This window comes from Podarcis liolepis (genome assembly GCF_965112155.1).
Source record: "Podarcis liolepis genome assembly, chromosome: 2".
Classification (NCBI taxonomy): domain Eukaryota; kingdom Metazoa; phylum Chordata; class Lepidosauria; order Squamata; family Lacertidae; genus Podarcis; species Podarcis liolepis.
In genome coordinates this window covers 124,198,199-124,215,024 of record NC_139555.1, presented here as the reverse complement: position 1 = coordinate 124,215,024, position 16,826 = coordinate 124,198,199, and the positions used below count along the sequence as shown (strand labels likewise).

The following is a 16,826-nucleotide window of genomic DNA, read 5'->3' as shown; positions in this document are numbered from 1 at the left end:
TGGATGAAAGAGTGGATGTTACTAAAAGATACTGAAGTTTTGGAACTAGAAGGCTGGGACAAAATATCATCATCAATCTTTATTACAGTCCAGAGACCCAACAAATAGTTACAAAGCAATACACAATTCATACAGCCTACCTCCATGTTAAACAAGCATTTTGTTCAGAATATAGGGATTATTTGTTCTTGCAACCACCGATAGAAACTTTGCCACTGCTAATGTTCTAGCATTTGTCCGGTCTTCCAATAGGAACCTGACATAGTGAGCCTCTGATTTTCCTGGGAAAGGTACCAGCAAGGGTATTAGCTTTTATCAACCGCAGTATTTTATCTTTGTCATTCGGCAGCTATTATATTCACAAAGCTTGAGTCAAGGGACAAAATATAGGGTTGGCATGGATATTTATTCTATGGGAAAATACAATTGCATAAAGGATTTCAGAACTGCTTTGTGAGAAAGGCCCTATTTGAGGTATGGGAGAGAACGAAATAGAGAATTATAGAAAGAACTCCATGGTGGACCTCTCCAATAGAGGCAACCTCGACATTAAAAAAAATAATGCCTGGCCAACTTATAGAGATTTAGCAGAAGGAATGAATGAAAATATCAAATTAAAAGAATACGAAGAACTCAAAATACTGGGAATAAATTAGTTAGAATATTTCCAACTTAAGGCTACATATGAGAAAGATATAAAAACTGTGGGATTTGGGAATAAAATATCAAAATTAGAAAGAGAGGTTTTACAAAATAATCAAAAAACACCCCAAAATATATAATTATTAGATAAAGTCCTCCCAGATCAAGAAGTCAAAGGAGAGAATATTCTAAAGTGGGAATGGGATTTAAGATATACAATTGATTCTGAAGATTGGAAAAAGTTTTGGGGGGAAAATATAAATTTTACAGCTTAGTATTCATTAAGAGAGAATTATATGAAGATGCACCACAGATGGTATATGGTACCAGACAGACTGGCAAAAACAAATAGATTAAATAGTAATAAATGCTGGAGATGTAATAGAATGAAAGGCACTCTATACCATATGTGGTGGACATGTCCAGAGATCAAAAAAATTTGGGAGATGATCCATGAAGAGATTAAAAAATTGAGAAAGTATCATATATCAGTAGGGCAAAAGCATATTTACTAGGAATCTTGAGTAAGCATATCCCCAAAGACAAAATTAACATCTTTCTGTATGCAACAACAGCAGCGAAAATGTTGGTAGCCAGTCATTGGAAAGGAAATTATATCCCAACAAAAGGGGACTGGTTAAGTAAACTATGTGAGTACCTGGAGTTAGCAAAATTGACGGATTTAATAAGGCATAAATCCAAAACTATAATACAGAAACAATGGGAATGCTTAAATGAATATTTATACAAGCAGGGCTCAAATACGAAAGTTTGGCTGTGCTTAGACTAACCTTGTGAAGAATAGAGAGAACATAAAGATTTGACGGATTACGAAAGAACCTAAGGAAGAGAAATGATTGAAGAACAGATGTAAAGGCGAGCAATATAACCAAGAGACGTGTGGTGAATGTGGTGGAAGTTTTAAAAAATATTTTAACTAGGATTTATATATTGTAATGCTTGAAGGAGTCAAAATTAAGGGAGTGAAGCAATTAGCAATTCAAGCTAAAGAGCTAGCCCAGGAAAATGAACAAAAAAGGAACTACACTATCTAAACAGGGGGCAGAATTGCCGGACCCCCCCAGAGAAGAGCTAATACGATTCTGGGCGGAATTCTGGAAGAAATACAGGCTAAAGAGTTGGAAGAAACTTTGAGAACCTGTCTATGCTCCACCTCCATCGTTCTGCCCGGCCACTGAGGTCCAGCGCCAAGGGCCTTCTGGCGGTTCCCTCCGTATGAGAAGCCAAGTAACAGGGAACCAGGCAGAGGGCCTTCTCGGTAGTGGCACCCACCCTGTGGAACGCCCTCCCATCAGATGTCAAAGAGAAAAATAACTACCAAACTTTTAGAAGACATCTGAAGGCAGCCCTGTTTAGGGAAGCTTTTAATGTTTAATAGGTTATTGTATTTTAGTGTTTTCTTGGAAGCCGCCCAGAGTGGCTGGGGAAACCCAGCCAGATGGGCGGAGTATAAATAATAAATTATTATTATTATTATTAGTAGTAGTAGTAGTACTCAAGGAGTTAGTCTGAAGGCAGAAGCTGTGGAATGAGCCCATTGCTGCCGAGGGCCTAAGGGGAGAAAATCCCCCAGGAATGTAATAGTTACATTTTCTAGAGAGAAGCTGCAACAGCAGGTATACAAGACTTTGAAGGAAATTAAAGAGTTGAGTTTCCAAGGGAAAAGAGTGTGGGTGAGTCGAGATGTATGCCTGGCTACTTTAAGGCAAGAAAGCCCAATGAAACCTTATGCACAAAAACTGCATAATAATGACATAACAAGGTTTTACAGCCGAATTTTATAAGGAAATGGTAGAAATTTTGGCCCCGGAACTACAACAACTTTTTAACACTATACTAGAAGGGGAAACGGCCCCAGAAACATGAGATGAGAAAACAGCAAATGGAACAATGGTACATAACTCCAGCCCAGCTTGCTAATATGGTAGCAGGATTGAATTCTAGTTGTTGGCACTGTAAACAAGTCAAGGGATGGTTTTCCCATATGTACTGGGAATTCCCAGAGGTAAAGGAATTCTGGGAAAAAGTCCTAAAGGTTATTAAGGAATTTTTTTTAATGAAGATTTCAATAGATTTTGATTTCATGACAATGGGTATACTTGGAAACATGGTGTAAGGGAACTGCCATCAGTGCCGGAGGGAGAGAGCAAGCTCCAGAGGGATCCCAGAGAGCGTCCCGGGATTGGGCGAGGCAGCCCATCTTCTGGGGAAGGGAATCAGCTTAGCTCCAGTAAAGAAGGGGGACAGATGGGGGAATCTGAGAGGGGGTCACATGACTCCTTGCCGGGGACCAGCCGGGGGAGAAAGGGTCCTCCGCTGCCTACGCCCTCCTTGCGCAGAAGGCTTCCGCGCAGGGAGAGTAGGAGGAGACTGGGCGTGAAAGAACTTCTTTGTTGGAATAAGTTTAAGAAATGCCCACTGACAGATTCTGCCAGCGATTGAGACAGCCACGGGTGAGTGGCTGTCCGAACAGGAAAGGTTCACTTAGGCAACCCAGCCAGGTGTTGGCACCGGCTTACGCACGAGCAACCCCTAGAACCATTACACATTGCAATAGAGGAAGGTGACCAGTTTACCTTCAAAGCTATGATATTAGCGGGAAAGGCAACGATAGCTTTAGGTTGGAAAGAGAGAGAAAAATGGACAGTAGAGGCGTGGAATAGTTATCTGTTTGAACTTATTCAGTCGGACATTGTCGCAGTCGTGTCACAGGAAACAACGTGGAAGGTCAAGTCCACCACGATAAGGAACAGATGGAACCCCTATCTTGATTGGATAAAAACTACTGGAACAAAAGACATTCGGTGGAAACCAAAACTGCTGTGCCCGTGGCTGAGGGTAATTGTTTGAACCCTTCCAATGGGTATGGGGGGGGGGAGGGAGGGAAATTTAAAAATTGCATGGGAAATTTAAGAATTGTAAGAAGATAATATATGTATGTAAAATATCCAGAACCCAAATAAAATAAAATAAATTTTTAAAAAAGAAAGTAATGCAAAACAGATTAATCAATTCCAGACTTTTAAAAACAACTAAAACAGCAATTTAACATGAATTTTACTATCTAACAAGACCACTGATCCATAAAATGAAAGGAATAATCAATGTACTGTACTACAAAATAAAGAAAACAGTACTGTAGATTAAAATTACCCTATTTTTTGCACCTTAACACTCACTTTTTCCCTCCTAGAAAGTAAGGGGAAATGTCTGTGCGTGTTATGGAGGGAATGCCTATGGGTGGCATGCCTACGGATTTTCCTCCTCTAAAAACTACGTTCGTGTTATGGTCGGGTGCGTGTTATAGAGCGAAAAATACGGTATTTATTTTTCTTACCTGCACTGATGATAGACATTGTTTGGATGGGGGATTTTATACATTAAATGAAGAACAAGCCACAGTCACACACAAAAAGCCAAATAAAAACGCAATTTCTTTTAGCAAAAACAAAAGCACCAGATATAAGCTCCAAAATCAGCCCTGAGTGCTCACTGGAAGGACAGATCGTGAAGCTGAGGCTCCAATACTTTGGCCACCTCATGAGAAGAGAAGACTTCCTGGAAAAGACCCTGATGCTGGGAAAGATGGAGGGCACAAGGAGAAGGGGACGACAGAGGATGAGATGGTTGGATAGTGTTCTCGAAGCTACCAGCATGAGTTTGACCAAACTGCGGGAGGCAGTGGAAGACAGGAGTGCCTGGCGTGCTCTGTTCCATGGGGTCACGAAGAGTCGGACACAAATAAACGACAAAACAACAACAATCACCTGAGAACACTGCAATCAGAAATGGAAGGCTTTGATTACAATGGGGGGGGGGCAAATTAGCAGCGCAACAGTGAAAACAGAAGCTCAGGAGCACGTTCGGCTTCCGAAGCAAAGTTCACAAGCTGGAACACTGACTTCCAGGTTTGCAGCATTTGAGTTCAAAGTTGTTCAGAAACTAAGCTGTTTGAAAACCACCGTATACAGATATGGTTGCCATATGTCCAGAATTGTAAGCAGCGTCTGGGCGGAAATTGCTGAAATGTCCGGGAAACTCTGGACTTATGACAGCCCATGTCGCAAGTGTAGATTTCGGCAAACTTCACTTGAAATAGATACCCCCCCACCCCCGTTCCTTCAAGCCCTCCTCATAAGGCTTGGTTTCAGACCCTTGATGATCTTGATTGACTCCTCTGCATCATCTTCATGAAGTTTTCCCTTAGCATGTAGCTAGCTGCAAACCTTAAATTTACTTTCCACAGTTGTTCCCATAAAGCAAAGTCAGTGTTGTGTCCTACATCTCTGGCCCAGCTTCTCATTGATGATTTCATCATTGCATTCTTTGTGTCCCACTCAAATAATATGTTATACATTTTAGATACTATTTTAACCCTGGAGCTTAATAACTCCCTTTCAAACTGTGACTTTTGTTCTGTAAATCCGTTTTTTTAAAATCTGACTTAAATGTTACATTCAACTGATGGTAAATTGACCAGTCTCCCTCCCACCTAGAGGAAGAAGTTCCCTATATAGGGACCCCACATACAATGAAGCAATAACACACGGCCCTAAACCTATCCTCCCAATACGTCGAACTTAGCGGGTAAACTACTGGTCTGCTGTGTCAAAGTTTTACTGGACGTTTGGACAATATTGGCGAGAGCGCCTATAATCTCACAGTCACCACTTCCCCTGGAATAAGAATCACTTCTGTTCAAACCAGTAAGTATGTCTGTAATTATGACAATCTGACCAATTCCTAGATGACTTAAGCCCTATATCGGACTCCTCTCCATGGGTTTCCCCCCGAATATAGAGCATGGTCCAATCCCCTGGACATTCTCAGACTTAGAGAAGTCCTTCTCAAGGTCTTGAAGGAATCTGAAGAGGTGATTCAAGCAACACAAAAGGAGATTTCTCCTAAAGATCAGGAAGAACTTTCTGATAGTAAGAGCCAGCAGTGAAAAGGAACTCCCTCAGAGGGGGTGGACTCTTCTTCATTGGAGGTATTTAAGAAGAAGTTGGATGGCTTGAAATGAGATTTCTGCATTGGCGGGAGTTGGACTAGGTTCCGAATCTACCATTTGATCATTCACCCTGCTGTGAGTTCTTGAATTGACTTTTTTACGAGTGAAATTTTATCCACATTCCATGCGCTGATATGCTTTCAACTCTGTATGAATTATTTGGTGGGCCATGAGAGTGGCACTCTGACTGAAACTCTTCCCACATTCCAAGCACTAAGAGGTTTTCTCTCTTGTATGAATTATTTGATGGGAAGCGAGACTGTGGCTCTGACTGAAGCTCTTCCCACAATCGAAGCACTGATAGGGTTTCTCCCCTGTATGAATTCTTTGATGGGAAGTGAAATGTGATCTGTGACTGAAGCTCTTCCCACATTCGAAGCACAGATAGGGTTTCTCCCCTGTATGGATTCTTTGATGGGAAGTGAGACTTTGGCTGTGACTGAAGCTCTTTCCACATTGCAAGCACTGAAAGGGTTTCTGCCCAGTATGGATTCTTTGATGGGAAGTGAGATGATGTCTGTGACTGAAGCTCTTTCCACATTGCAAGCACTGAAAGGGTTTCTGCCCTGTATGGATTCTTTGATGGGAAGTGAGACTTTGGCTGTGACTGAAGCACTTTCTGCATTCCAAGCACTGAAAGGGTTTCTCCCCTGTATGAATTCTTTGATGGGAAGTGAGATGTTGTTTGTGACTGAAGCTCTTTCCACAATCTAAGCACTGATATGGTTTCTCCTCTGTATGGATTCTTTTATGGATTATGAGATGGGGGCGTTGACTGAAGCTCTTCCCACATTCCAAGCACTGATATGGTTTCTCCCCTGTATGGATTCTTTTATGGATTATGAGATGGGGGCTCTGACTGAAACTCTTCCCACATTCGAAGCACTGATAGGGTTTCTCCCCTGTATGGATTCTTTGATGCAAAGTGAGACTGCTGCTTTCACTGAAGCTCTTTCCACATTCCAAGCACTGATGTGGTTTCTCTCCTGTATGAACTTTTTGATGGGAATAGAGACTCCGACTGTGGATGAAGCTCTTGCCACATTCCAAGCACTGATAGGATTTTTCCCCTGTATGAATTCTTTGATGCAAAGTGAGAGTGTCCTTTCGACTGAAGCTCTTTCCACATTCCAAGCACTGAAAGGGTTTCTCTCCTTTATGAAGTTTTTGATGGGAAGCGAGACTGCTCCTCTGACTGAAGCTCTTCCCACATTCCAAGCACTGATAGGGTTTCTCCCCGGTATGAATTCTTTGATGGGAAGTGAGATGTTGTCTGTGAATGAAGCTCTTCCCACATTCTAAGCACTGATAGGATTTCTCCCCTGTATGTATTCTTTGATGCAAGGTGAGACTGTCCTTTCGACTGAAGCTCTTCCCACATTCCAAGCACTGATAGGGTTTTCCCCCTGTATGAATTCTTTGATGGGAAGTGAGACTATGGCTGTGACGGAAGCTCTTCCCACATTCGAAGCACTGATATGGTTTCTTCCCTGTATGAATTCTTTGATGGGAAGTGAGACTCTGCCTGTGACTGAAGCTTTTTCCACATTCCATGCACTGAAAGGATTTCTCCCCTGAATGAATTCTTTGATGGGAAGTGAGATTTGAGTTGCAACTGAAGCTCTTCCCACATTCCAGGCACAGAAAAGGTTTCTCCCCTGTATGAATTCTTTGATGGGAAGTGAGACTCTGCCTGTGACTGAAGCTCTTTTCACATTCCAGGCACTGATAGGGTTTCTCCCCTGTATGAATTCTTTGATGGGAAGTGAGTTGTGAGCTTTGATTAAAGGTCTTTCCACATTCTAAGCACTGATAGGGTTTCTCCTCTGTATGAATTCTTTTGTGGGTAGTGAGAACCCCCTTCTGACGAAACCTCTTTCCACATTCCAAGCACTGATAGGGTTTCTCCCCTGTATGAATTCTTTGATGGCAAGTGAGATGTATGCGTTGATTAAAGCTCATTCCACATTCTAAGCAGTGATACAATTTCTCTCCTCTGTGAATTCTTTCACGTGAAGTGAGGCTATCCCTCCGAATGAAGCTCTTTCGTTGATGGGAGGTGGACGGGGAGCTCTGGCCGATGTTCTCTCCATACTCTGAATATTTATTTGATTTCTCCGATATGTGGATTCTGTGGTCCCCCTTGTTCTTCCCTTGCCATTCATCACCATCTGCAATGAAGAGAGAAGATAATTATCACCTCAGGAAGAAATGGAGCTCCAGATTATTGAACAGAGTTCTCCGCCCCCCCAACTCACTAAGAGACTTGAGAGTGCTCCGTTTCAGCCTCAAGAGGACAGCCTTGAAGTATAAATTAACAGCATTGTAAATGTATGGCATCTTCAATCCCCCAACATTTGAGCATGCCTGAGGGGTGCCTGACTCTCTTGAAACCAGTGGTGCGCCATTGCAACATACTGTGACCGGGGCGCAGATGACACAGAACCATCAAACCCACCACCTGACCCCTCCCCCATCAATGCACTGCCATGTTAGGGTAAGTCGTGCTAACTCTGCATCGCTGCCCCGGACCCCAACCCCACTCAGAGCAAAGGGGACGTGGTTCACATCCATTACTGAACAAAGTTAATGAATGCTTGTGATAAAGGAAGGACTGAAGTTAGATGTGAGGCCTTACAATAGTTTTCACTGCCTTTGTTGGCTGATATTAACTGACATATTGCTTGGCTTTTATTTGGGATAGATTTGATTTGGCTCAATCCTGGAATCCACCCCATATGCAAGGTCAGTCATTTCTGGTGGAACACTCTGTCACAAGAGACCAGGGCCCTGCGGGACTTGACATCTTTCCGCAGGGCCTGCAAGACAGAGCTGTTCCACCAGGCCTTTGGCCAGGGCACAACCTGACTCTCTCCCTCGGCAATCTCCACTCAGTTTCATGAGGAGACCAACTCTGTATAGTTTAATTGGTAACAGAAGATGGAAAATGACTATTACTCACACTTAATCTAAGCCCAACAGCCACAAGAGATTCTGACTAGGAATTCGGCTATGCGATGTTGAATGTTCTCTGTTCTCCGCTGTTTACCCTTTTTTGTTTCAATTTATACCAATTCATGAACCCAGAACTCATACACTGATCACCAACAAGGAACGACATGATATTCCTGCAAATTTATTTAGTCTATATATTTGTATCATATATTAGTCTTATATGATCCTTGTTTTTAAAAGAAAATGAAAAGTTATTCCTAAAAGGAAAGAAAAAGGCAAAACACACAGGCCCCATCGGCAATCAGTCCTGAAATTAGGATCAGGTAATTTAAAGAATCATGGCTTCTAGTGCTGCGCAATGGATCAGTGAGTTCTCTGACATTGGTAGGGCATTCAGAGCACAGTTCTGGCGCCAATACATCGTGGTGGCCGGGGAGCTGTGACATATTCCTGGCTCAAATTGCCTGCAGATCATCTGTTCCTGCTATTTTGGGGACACAAGAGGAAGAAACTGAGCAAACTTTGCTGGAAAGTATGGCTGCAGGAGGATCCGCCTCAGTATTAGATAAAATTTTTGAAAAATTGGAAAGTTTGGATAAAAAAGCGTATGAGCAATCAGCTAAGATTGACCAAAATACAGCCAGTGTTAATAAATTAACTGAACAAGTTGCTCTGAATGCACAATCAATTGGGAAACTATTTGAAGTCACCACAGAAAATGGTAAGCTGGCTGTGGAAGCTAACCAAAAAGCTGAAGCATTAAAGGAGGAGGTTAAACCATTGCATAAGCCGATTGGTGAACAGCAGGCTTATCTGTCTATGATAGATTGATAAGGAAAACAATCTGAGACTGAGGTCAATCTTAGAACTTGAACAAGGGGACTTAACTGAGTACCTGACAAAAGAATTTTCCAAGTTTTGGCCTTTGGAAGAAGATAAGGACTTTAAAATTGTGAGTGCCTTCAGACTTGGAAAAGTAGCAAGGAAGGACAGGCCCAGAGACTGTTTGATTACTTTGAGATCCAAGGAGGAAAGAGATAAAATATTGAGTGCACACTACCAAAAGTCACTTGAAATTCAAGATAGGAGAGCAGAAATTTACAAAGATATCCCGAAACAACTTTTGGATCTCAGATCCACCTATACAGAGTTAGCAAAACTGCTGAGGAGTAATTCAATAGCTTTCAGGTGGGAATTTCCCCAAGGACTATCTTTTACATTTAGAGGGAAGAAAGTGAAAATCAAAACAGCCGAGGACAAAGAAAAGTTTCTGAGTGACTACGGAGAAGACCTTCAGAAAGGGATTGCAGGAATTCCAGGGTCTGGGCCATTGCCTGTACCCACACCTTTGGGGCCTGAAGACCAGAAGAAAGAGACGCCACCACCAAAGGAATAACAGATCTGTCCAGGATGTCTCCGCAGCTCTTTAGCTGGAATATTAATGGCTGTAACTCCCCGGAAAAAAGGAGAAGGATATTTCACTTATTAAAGAAAGAACAATTGGACATTATTTGCTTGCAGGAAACACATGTGACTAGGCTCCACAGAAAAGTGTTAATTAATAAGAGACTAGGCCAAGAATTTATTTCATCGGACCGAGTTAAGAAAAGAGGAGTGGTGATATACGCAAAGGAGAGCCTATCACCAAAATTCCTATTTAAAGATGAGCAAGGAAGAATTTTGGCAATTGAGATACAAACTCAAGGCGAAAAGTTTTTGATATTGGGAATTTATGCACCGAACGAGGGGAAATCGGAATTTTATAAGAAACTGCACGAGACAATGCTGGACTATCTGGACTATAGCAACATCATTATGATGGGGGATATGAATGGGGTGGTATCTACAAACATGGATAAGTCACAAAGCCAAAGGGTGACAAAAGATGGCAGACTACCCAAAACCTTTTTTGAACTAACCGACAATATGGACTTGATTGACATCTGGAGGACAAAGAACCCCCTAGGAAGAGAAGGAACATTCTTTTCTGAAGCCCAACTGACATGGACGAGAATCAACCAAATATGGATAACTAGAGGACTGGCTCCTAAGACCAGAAAGTGGAAATCTGCCCAAAAACCTGCTCCGACCATAACGCAATAAAGATGGATATGAGACTAACTCCAACCGGCTCCTTTAGATGGAAGATGAATGACACTTTGTTAAGAGACCAGGAGATTATCCAGAAGGCCCAAAAGACTTTGAAGGACTATTTTGAAATAAATTTGAACACCACAGTGGAAAAAAGAGTAATCTGGGACGCAAGCAAAGCTGTTATGAGGGGGTTTCTGATACAACAGAATACGATAAAGAAAAGAGCACAGAATGAGAAAAAGGACAAGATTTTGGAGAAAATAAAGGAATGCGAGAAAAAGCTAAGATCGAAACCAAAGTCACAGGAGATTCTGAGAGAAATTAAACTTTATCAAGCACAATATTCCAAATTGATAAACCAGGAAGTTGAGTGGAAAATTAAGTTAATGAAACAAAGGACATTTGAATCGGCAAACAAATGTGGGAAACTGCTAGCATGGCAGTTGAAAAAGAGACAAAAATTGAACACGGTTACTAACCTAGAGATTGAAGGGAGAAACATTCAGAACCCTGTGGAAATTAGAAAATGCTTCCAGAGATACTTCAAACAACTTTACACGCAAGGGCCGCAAAAAGAGACTGAGATAGACCAATTTTTAAGAAGAAATGGATTACCAAAACTGTCTCAAGAAAATAGGACAATTTTGAATTATAAAATAACACAACAAGAAATTGAAGGTGCCATTCAGAATATGCAACTGGGCAAGTCTCCAGGGCCAGATGGGCTTACCTCCAAGTATTATAAGACACTGAAAGATTATCTGACGCAAACATTAATGGAGGTTTGCAATGAGATTATGGAGGGGAAGAAGGCACCGGAATCGTGGAAAGAAGCTTTCATCACATTGATACCCAAATCGGAAACTGAAAAGACACAACTTAAGAACTACTGTCCCATCTCTCTCTTAAATGTGGATTACAAAATTTTTGCAAACATTTTGGCAAATAGATTTAAAAGAGTGCTAAATGAAGTGATTCACAAAGATCAGGCAGGTTTTCTCCCAGGTAGACATTTGTTTGACAATACTAGGAACATCATTGATATCTTGGAACTTTTGCAAACGAACATTAACACAAAAGCAGTGTTGATTTTTATAGATGCGGAGAAGGCCTTTGATAATATCTCATGGAAGTTTATGAAGAAAAATCTTGAAGGGATGGGAGTGGGACGGGGGTTTGAGAATGGTATAGAGGCAATTTACTCAGAACAAAAAGCTAAATTGATAGTTAACAATGTGGTGACAGAAGAGTTTAAGATTGAGAAAGGAACACGACCAGGTTGCCCTATCTCCCCTTTGTTATTTATTTTGGTCCTGGAGGTGCTCTTGAATATGATTAGAGGGGACCGGTTGGTTGAAGGAACCAGGTCGGAGCCAAACAGTACAAACTTAAAGCTTTTGCAGATGACTTGGTTTTGACACTACAGGAGCCAGAATCTAGTACGAAAAGGGTTTTAGAATTGATTCATGAGTTTGGTCGGGTGGCGGGATTTAAATTAAACAAGCAAAAAACTAAGGTCTTGGAAAAAAAATTGACAACTTTGGAATCAGAAAGGTTTCAGAAAGAGACAGATTTAAATGTGGTCAAAAAGGTGAAATACCTAGGGGTTAATATGACTGCCAAAAATTTGAACTTATTCAAGGACAACTATGAAAAGTGTTGGTCAGAAATTAAAAAGGATTTAGAAAGCTGGTCAAGATTGAAGCTTTCCTTGTTGGGCCGAATTGCTGCTATAAAGATGAATGTACTGCCAAAAATGCTGTTTTTGTTTCAGACCCTACAGATTGTGGACAAGGTGGAGTGTTTCAGGAAGTGGCAGAGAGACATTTCTAAATTTGTCTGGCAGAGCAAAAAGCCCAGAATAAAATTTAAAATATTAACCAATGCTAAGGAAAGAGGGGGGTTTCCCCTGCCAGACTTAAGGCTGTATTATGAGTCAGCAGCTTTCTGCTGGCTGAAAGATTGGCTGCTTCTTGAAAACACTGATGTTTTGGATCTGGAAGGGTTTAACAATGCCTTTGGATGGCATGCATATTTGTGGTACGACAAGGTAAAAGTCCATAAGGCTTTCAAGAACCATATTGTCAGGAAAGCAATACTTAATGTCTGGATAAAATACAAAGACTTATTAGAAAACAAGACCCCAAGGTGGTTGTCACCAATGGAAGCTAAGGCTCGGAAAAGACTCAATATGGAGGCCAAATGGCCGAAATATTGGGAAATATTAGAAAAAGTTGGAGATATTCGAGATTGCAGAGTTTTGAGAAATTAAAGGATAAAGTGCGAGATTGGTTACACTATGCTCAGATCAGGGAGGTTTTTAACTTGGATAAAAAAACAGGTTTCCAGGTGGAAAAATCGAAACTAGAAACAGAACTGTTAGAACCTAAGACTAAGGTACTTTCAAAAATGTACAACTTGCTGTTAAAATGGAACACTCAAGATGAAACGGTTAAATCAGCCATGATAAAATGGGCACAGGACATTGGGTACAATATTATGTTTGCTGACTGGGAAAGGTTATGGACCACCGGGGTGAGGTTCACGGCATGTAATGCCTTGAAAGAAAATATTATGAAAATGATCTATAGGTGGTACATGACCCCAGTCAAGCTTGCAAAAATATATCATTTGCCTGACAATAAATGTTGGAAATGTAAGGGAACTGAAGGAACATTCTTTCACCTCTGGTGGACTTGCCCAAGGGTTAAGGCTTTCTGGGAAATGATCTATAACGAGTTGAAAAAGGTATTTAAGTATACCTTCCCTAAGAAACCAGAGGCCTTCCTTTTGGGCATGGTTGGCCAGAGGGTGTTAAAGAAGGACCGAACTTTTTTTATGTATGCAACAACAGCAGCAAGAATACTTATCGCAAAACATTGGAAGACCCAAGATTTGCCCACGCTGGAAGAATGGCAGACGCAACTGATAGACTACCGTATTTTTCGCACCATAGGGCGCACCGGACCATAGGGCGCACCCAGTTTTTAGGGGGGGGAATCAAGAAAAAAATCTTTCCCCCCCCCAGCCCCAAAGAGCAGCCGGAGGGGTTGCGCGCAGCTATGGAAGAAGGCAAGGCAGCGAGCGGGGTGGATCCCGCTCGCTGTTTTGCCTTCCCCTTTAGCCCCGCGCAGCCTCTCCTTGCGGAGGGGTTGCGCGCAGCTATGGAAGAAGGCAAGGCAGCGAGCGGGATGGATCCCGCTCGCTGTTTTGCCTTCCCCTTTAGCCCCGCGCAGCCTCTCCTTGCGGAGGGGTTGCGCGCAGCTATGGAAGGAGGCAAGGCAGCGAGCGGGATGGATCCCGCTCGCTGTTTTGCCTTCCCCTTTAGCCCCGCGCAGCGTCTCCTTGCCGGGAGACGCTGCGCAGGGCTTTCCTGGCTTCTCTGGGAGGTGGGGGAATTCCCCCACCTCCCGCAAAACCAGCAGAAGCCGCGCGCACTTTAAAAGGGCTGCACGGCTTCTCCTGGCTTTCCTGGGAGGTGGGGGGATTCCCTCACCTCTCGCAAAAGCCCGCAGAAGCCGTGAGCTCTTTAAAGGGGCTGCGCGGCTTCTCCTGGCTTTTCTGGGAGGTGGGGGAATTCCCCCAGCTCCCGCAAAACCGGCAGAAGCCGCGCGCACTTTAACAGGGCTGCACGGCTTCTCCTGGCTTTCCTGGGAGGTGGGGGGATTCCCTCACCTCTCGCAAAAGCCCGCAGAAGCCGTGAGCTCTTTAAAGGGGCTGCGCGGCTTCTCCTGGCTTTTCTGGGAGGTGGGGGAATTCCCCCACCTCCCGCAAAACCGGCAGAAGCCGCGCGCACTTTAACAGGGCTGCACGGCTTCTCCTGGCTTTCCTGGGAGGTGGGAGAAGGGACTGATGCGGCCAGTCAGTCCCTTCTCCCTCCTGTGGAAAAGCCCGCAAGAGCGCACGGAGCTTGTGTGCGGCTCTTGGGGGCTTTTCCCGCCTGCCTCCCCCCCTGCATTCGCTCCATAGGACGCACACACATTTTCCCTTGCTTTTTAGGAGGGAAAAAGTGCGTCCTATGGTGCGAAAAATACGGTACATGGAATTGGCAGAAATGACTGGCAGAATTTGAGACCTGGGAGAAGAGACAGTGGAAGAGGACTGGAAAAAAGTTTAAGGACTATCTACAAAAACATTATAAACTGTATGAATGTTAAGAAGATGCAGGATAGAAAACAACATGGCATCAGCAATTTAGTTGAAAGAAATATGAGAATAAGTGATGTTTAAGAAAAAGATGAAACTTGGAGTAACATTATGTTTAAATTAAGTATTTAAGTATTTGATAAAAATATCTAAAGTCGGAGACATAATATTTGAAAATCACAAAATAAGAATTGAAACAAGGTGATAAATTGCTGCTTATAATTTTATAATTGGGAATGCAGGAAAGGGATATGTGAGGAAGTCCAAAAGGTTATGGAAATATGACTTACGGACAGTTGATTTCATTGTATTTTTTCTATTCTATGTTTATCTTTTTGCTTCTTTCTGTTTTCTTCGTTTGTTGTATCTTAGTGATGCTGTTTTATATGTTTGGTGATTTTATTGTTTAAAACCTTTAATAAATATCTTTTTTTAAAAAAACACAAATTGCCTGCAGATGTCAAAGGCACAGGAAGGCAGGTGGAGGAGACCAAAAAGGTGCTCACCTTTTCAATCTCCATCTGCCTGCCTGCCTCATCCCACCCCCAAAATGAGCAAGCCCCAGTACCTCTCCAGCCCCATCCATCCATGTCCCCATCTCCCCTCCCCTGGGACTCACCAGATATCTCAGAGGTCCCTGGGAGGGAACGCTCAGAGGCTGTGAGGAGGGATGCAGGAGACAACCTGACCAGGTCAACTGTCCATCTTCCCCCTTCCATCCTCGCTAGCTTTACAGATTCCTTCCCCACAACAAACACTCTGTGAGGTCAGTGGGGCTGAGATAATTCAGAGATGTGTGACTAGCCCAAGGTCACCCAGCACCTGCATGTGGAGGAGCGGGGAAGCGAACCTGGTTCACCAGATTAGGTGAATACCACTCTTAACCAGAACACCACACTGGCTCTTAGTTAAGGTAAAACTTTGGCTCATGCTAAAGAAGAGCATTATGGGAAAGCCAAACGCTGTAGAATTCTTGGAATGTGTATCTGCTTCTTTAATTGCAGACTTTCTATCTCAAAGAGTGTGAATAAGTTATCTTCTCCATCTGCAGGAAGGAGGTTCCTAGCTGATTTGTAGTCTTGACACCTGGCTATCTTAGATGCCCTTTCTGTGTGAAAAAGGTTATGAAGCTTAATTTACAACTCAAAGAATCTGGTCTGGCTTTGGGAATGCTTTTCATCTTCAAGGACTTTTGATAAACTGCATTCTGGCTATCAAGGCTCCTAACAAGCCTGAGTTATTGTTCTTCTATCTAACCATTGGCGAGTTGCTAATTAATCTAAAGAACTAATTGGCTTTTGAGTTTTGAATCCACGTGGGTTCAAAGGGGATAAAACCCAAGGAAACCAACTTGCAATTCCCTAACATACCTTGCCATGTGAGACCATTGTCTTGCAAAGAGGACTTGCCCTGATGCCAGGGATGCGGAGAACAGTTCTGTTTCACACTTTCATTCTCGTTGTGAGTATGTTCTGTAGTTAGTGATATCGAAAAATGTTTTTATTTTCTGTTTGGGATTTGTAAGAGGTGTGCCAACTTTTATGTTTGAATAATCTTGGTTTTTAAAAAATTCTGGAAAAAGGACTTTTCCCTGTTTCTGTCTCTTATGCCTTTCTGCCGGGGAAGCCAAACCAGTACCTGACCGCTTATTCGCCTACCAGAGCCTGGTGGATTTCTGTCTATGACACAGAAAAGTGACACAGTGTGGGGCAGTCTGGAAAAACTGAAGAGTAACCTCCTTCCTTAGCTTACTTTTCAGGGCTGTTCTAAGGTAAGGAAGTGGGGGCAGCAAACTACTGTTTTTGTTTCTTTATGTTCTGAAAAAGTTTCGGCGCACCCCAGCCGGGTCTTGACGGAGTTGGAAGGCAGGCTGGAGAGGTCGGAGAGTGTGCACGAATGATACACAAGCCCCAATACAGCTCCATCCATCCATGTCCCCATCTCCCCTCCCCTGAAA

At 42.7% G+C, this 16,826-nt stretch overlaps 4 protein-coding genes across 4 annotated transcripts in view; 2 read left to right on the top strand and 2 right to left on the bottom strand.

Annotated features, from left to right (window-relative positions):
- LOC310701644 (uncharacterized protein) overlaps positions 1–15,542 on the bottom strand; it is a 55,854-nt gene extending 40,312 nt beyond the window's left edge. Inside the window, exon 1 of the mRNA XM_083492866.1 lies at positions 15,489–15,542. The gene's annotated coding sequence lies outside the window, so the exon portion shown is untranslated. The remainder of the gene's footprint in view (positions 1–15,488) is intronic.
- LOC310699299 (vomeronasal type-2 receptor 26-like) overlaps positions 1–16,826 on the top strand; it is a gene marked incomplete at its 3' end in the record, with an annotated part of 299,229 nt that overhangs the window by 144,052 nt on the left and 138,351 nt on the right. The window lies entirely within an intron of this gene.
- LOC310701475 (uncharacterized protein) overlaps positions 65–16,826 on the bottom strand; it is a 73,512-nt gene continuing 56,750 nt past the window's right edge. Inside the window, exon 4 of the mRNA XM_083492408.1 lies at positions 65–7,845. Coding sequence (XP_083348534.1) covers positions 5,888–7,845 — 1,958 coding nt within the window. The 3' untranslated portion in view covers positions 65–5,887. The remainder of the gene's footprint in view (positions 7,846–16,826) is intronic.
- On the top strand, positions 8,109–15,141 carry LOC310700981 (uncharacterized protein; the record flags this gene model as incomplete). Its single annotated transcript, XM_083490937.1, has 3 exons — positions 8,109–8,171; positions 13,715–14,470; positions 14,560–15,141. 3 exons carry the CDS (start codon positions 8,109–8,111, stop codon positions 14,779–14,781), a joined length of 1,041 nt encoding a protein of 346 aa, XP_083347063.1. The 3' UTR covers positions 14,782–15,141.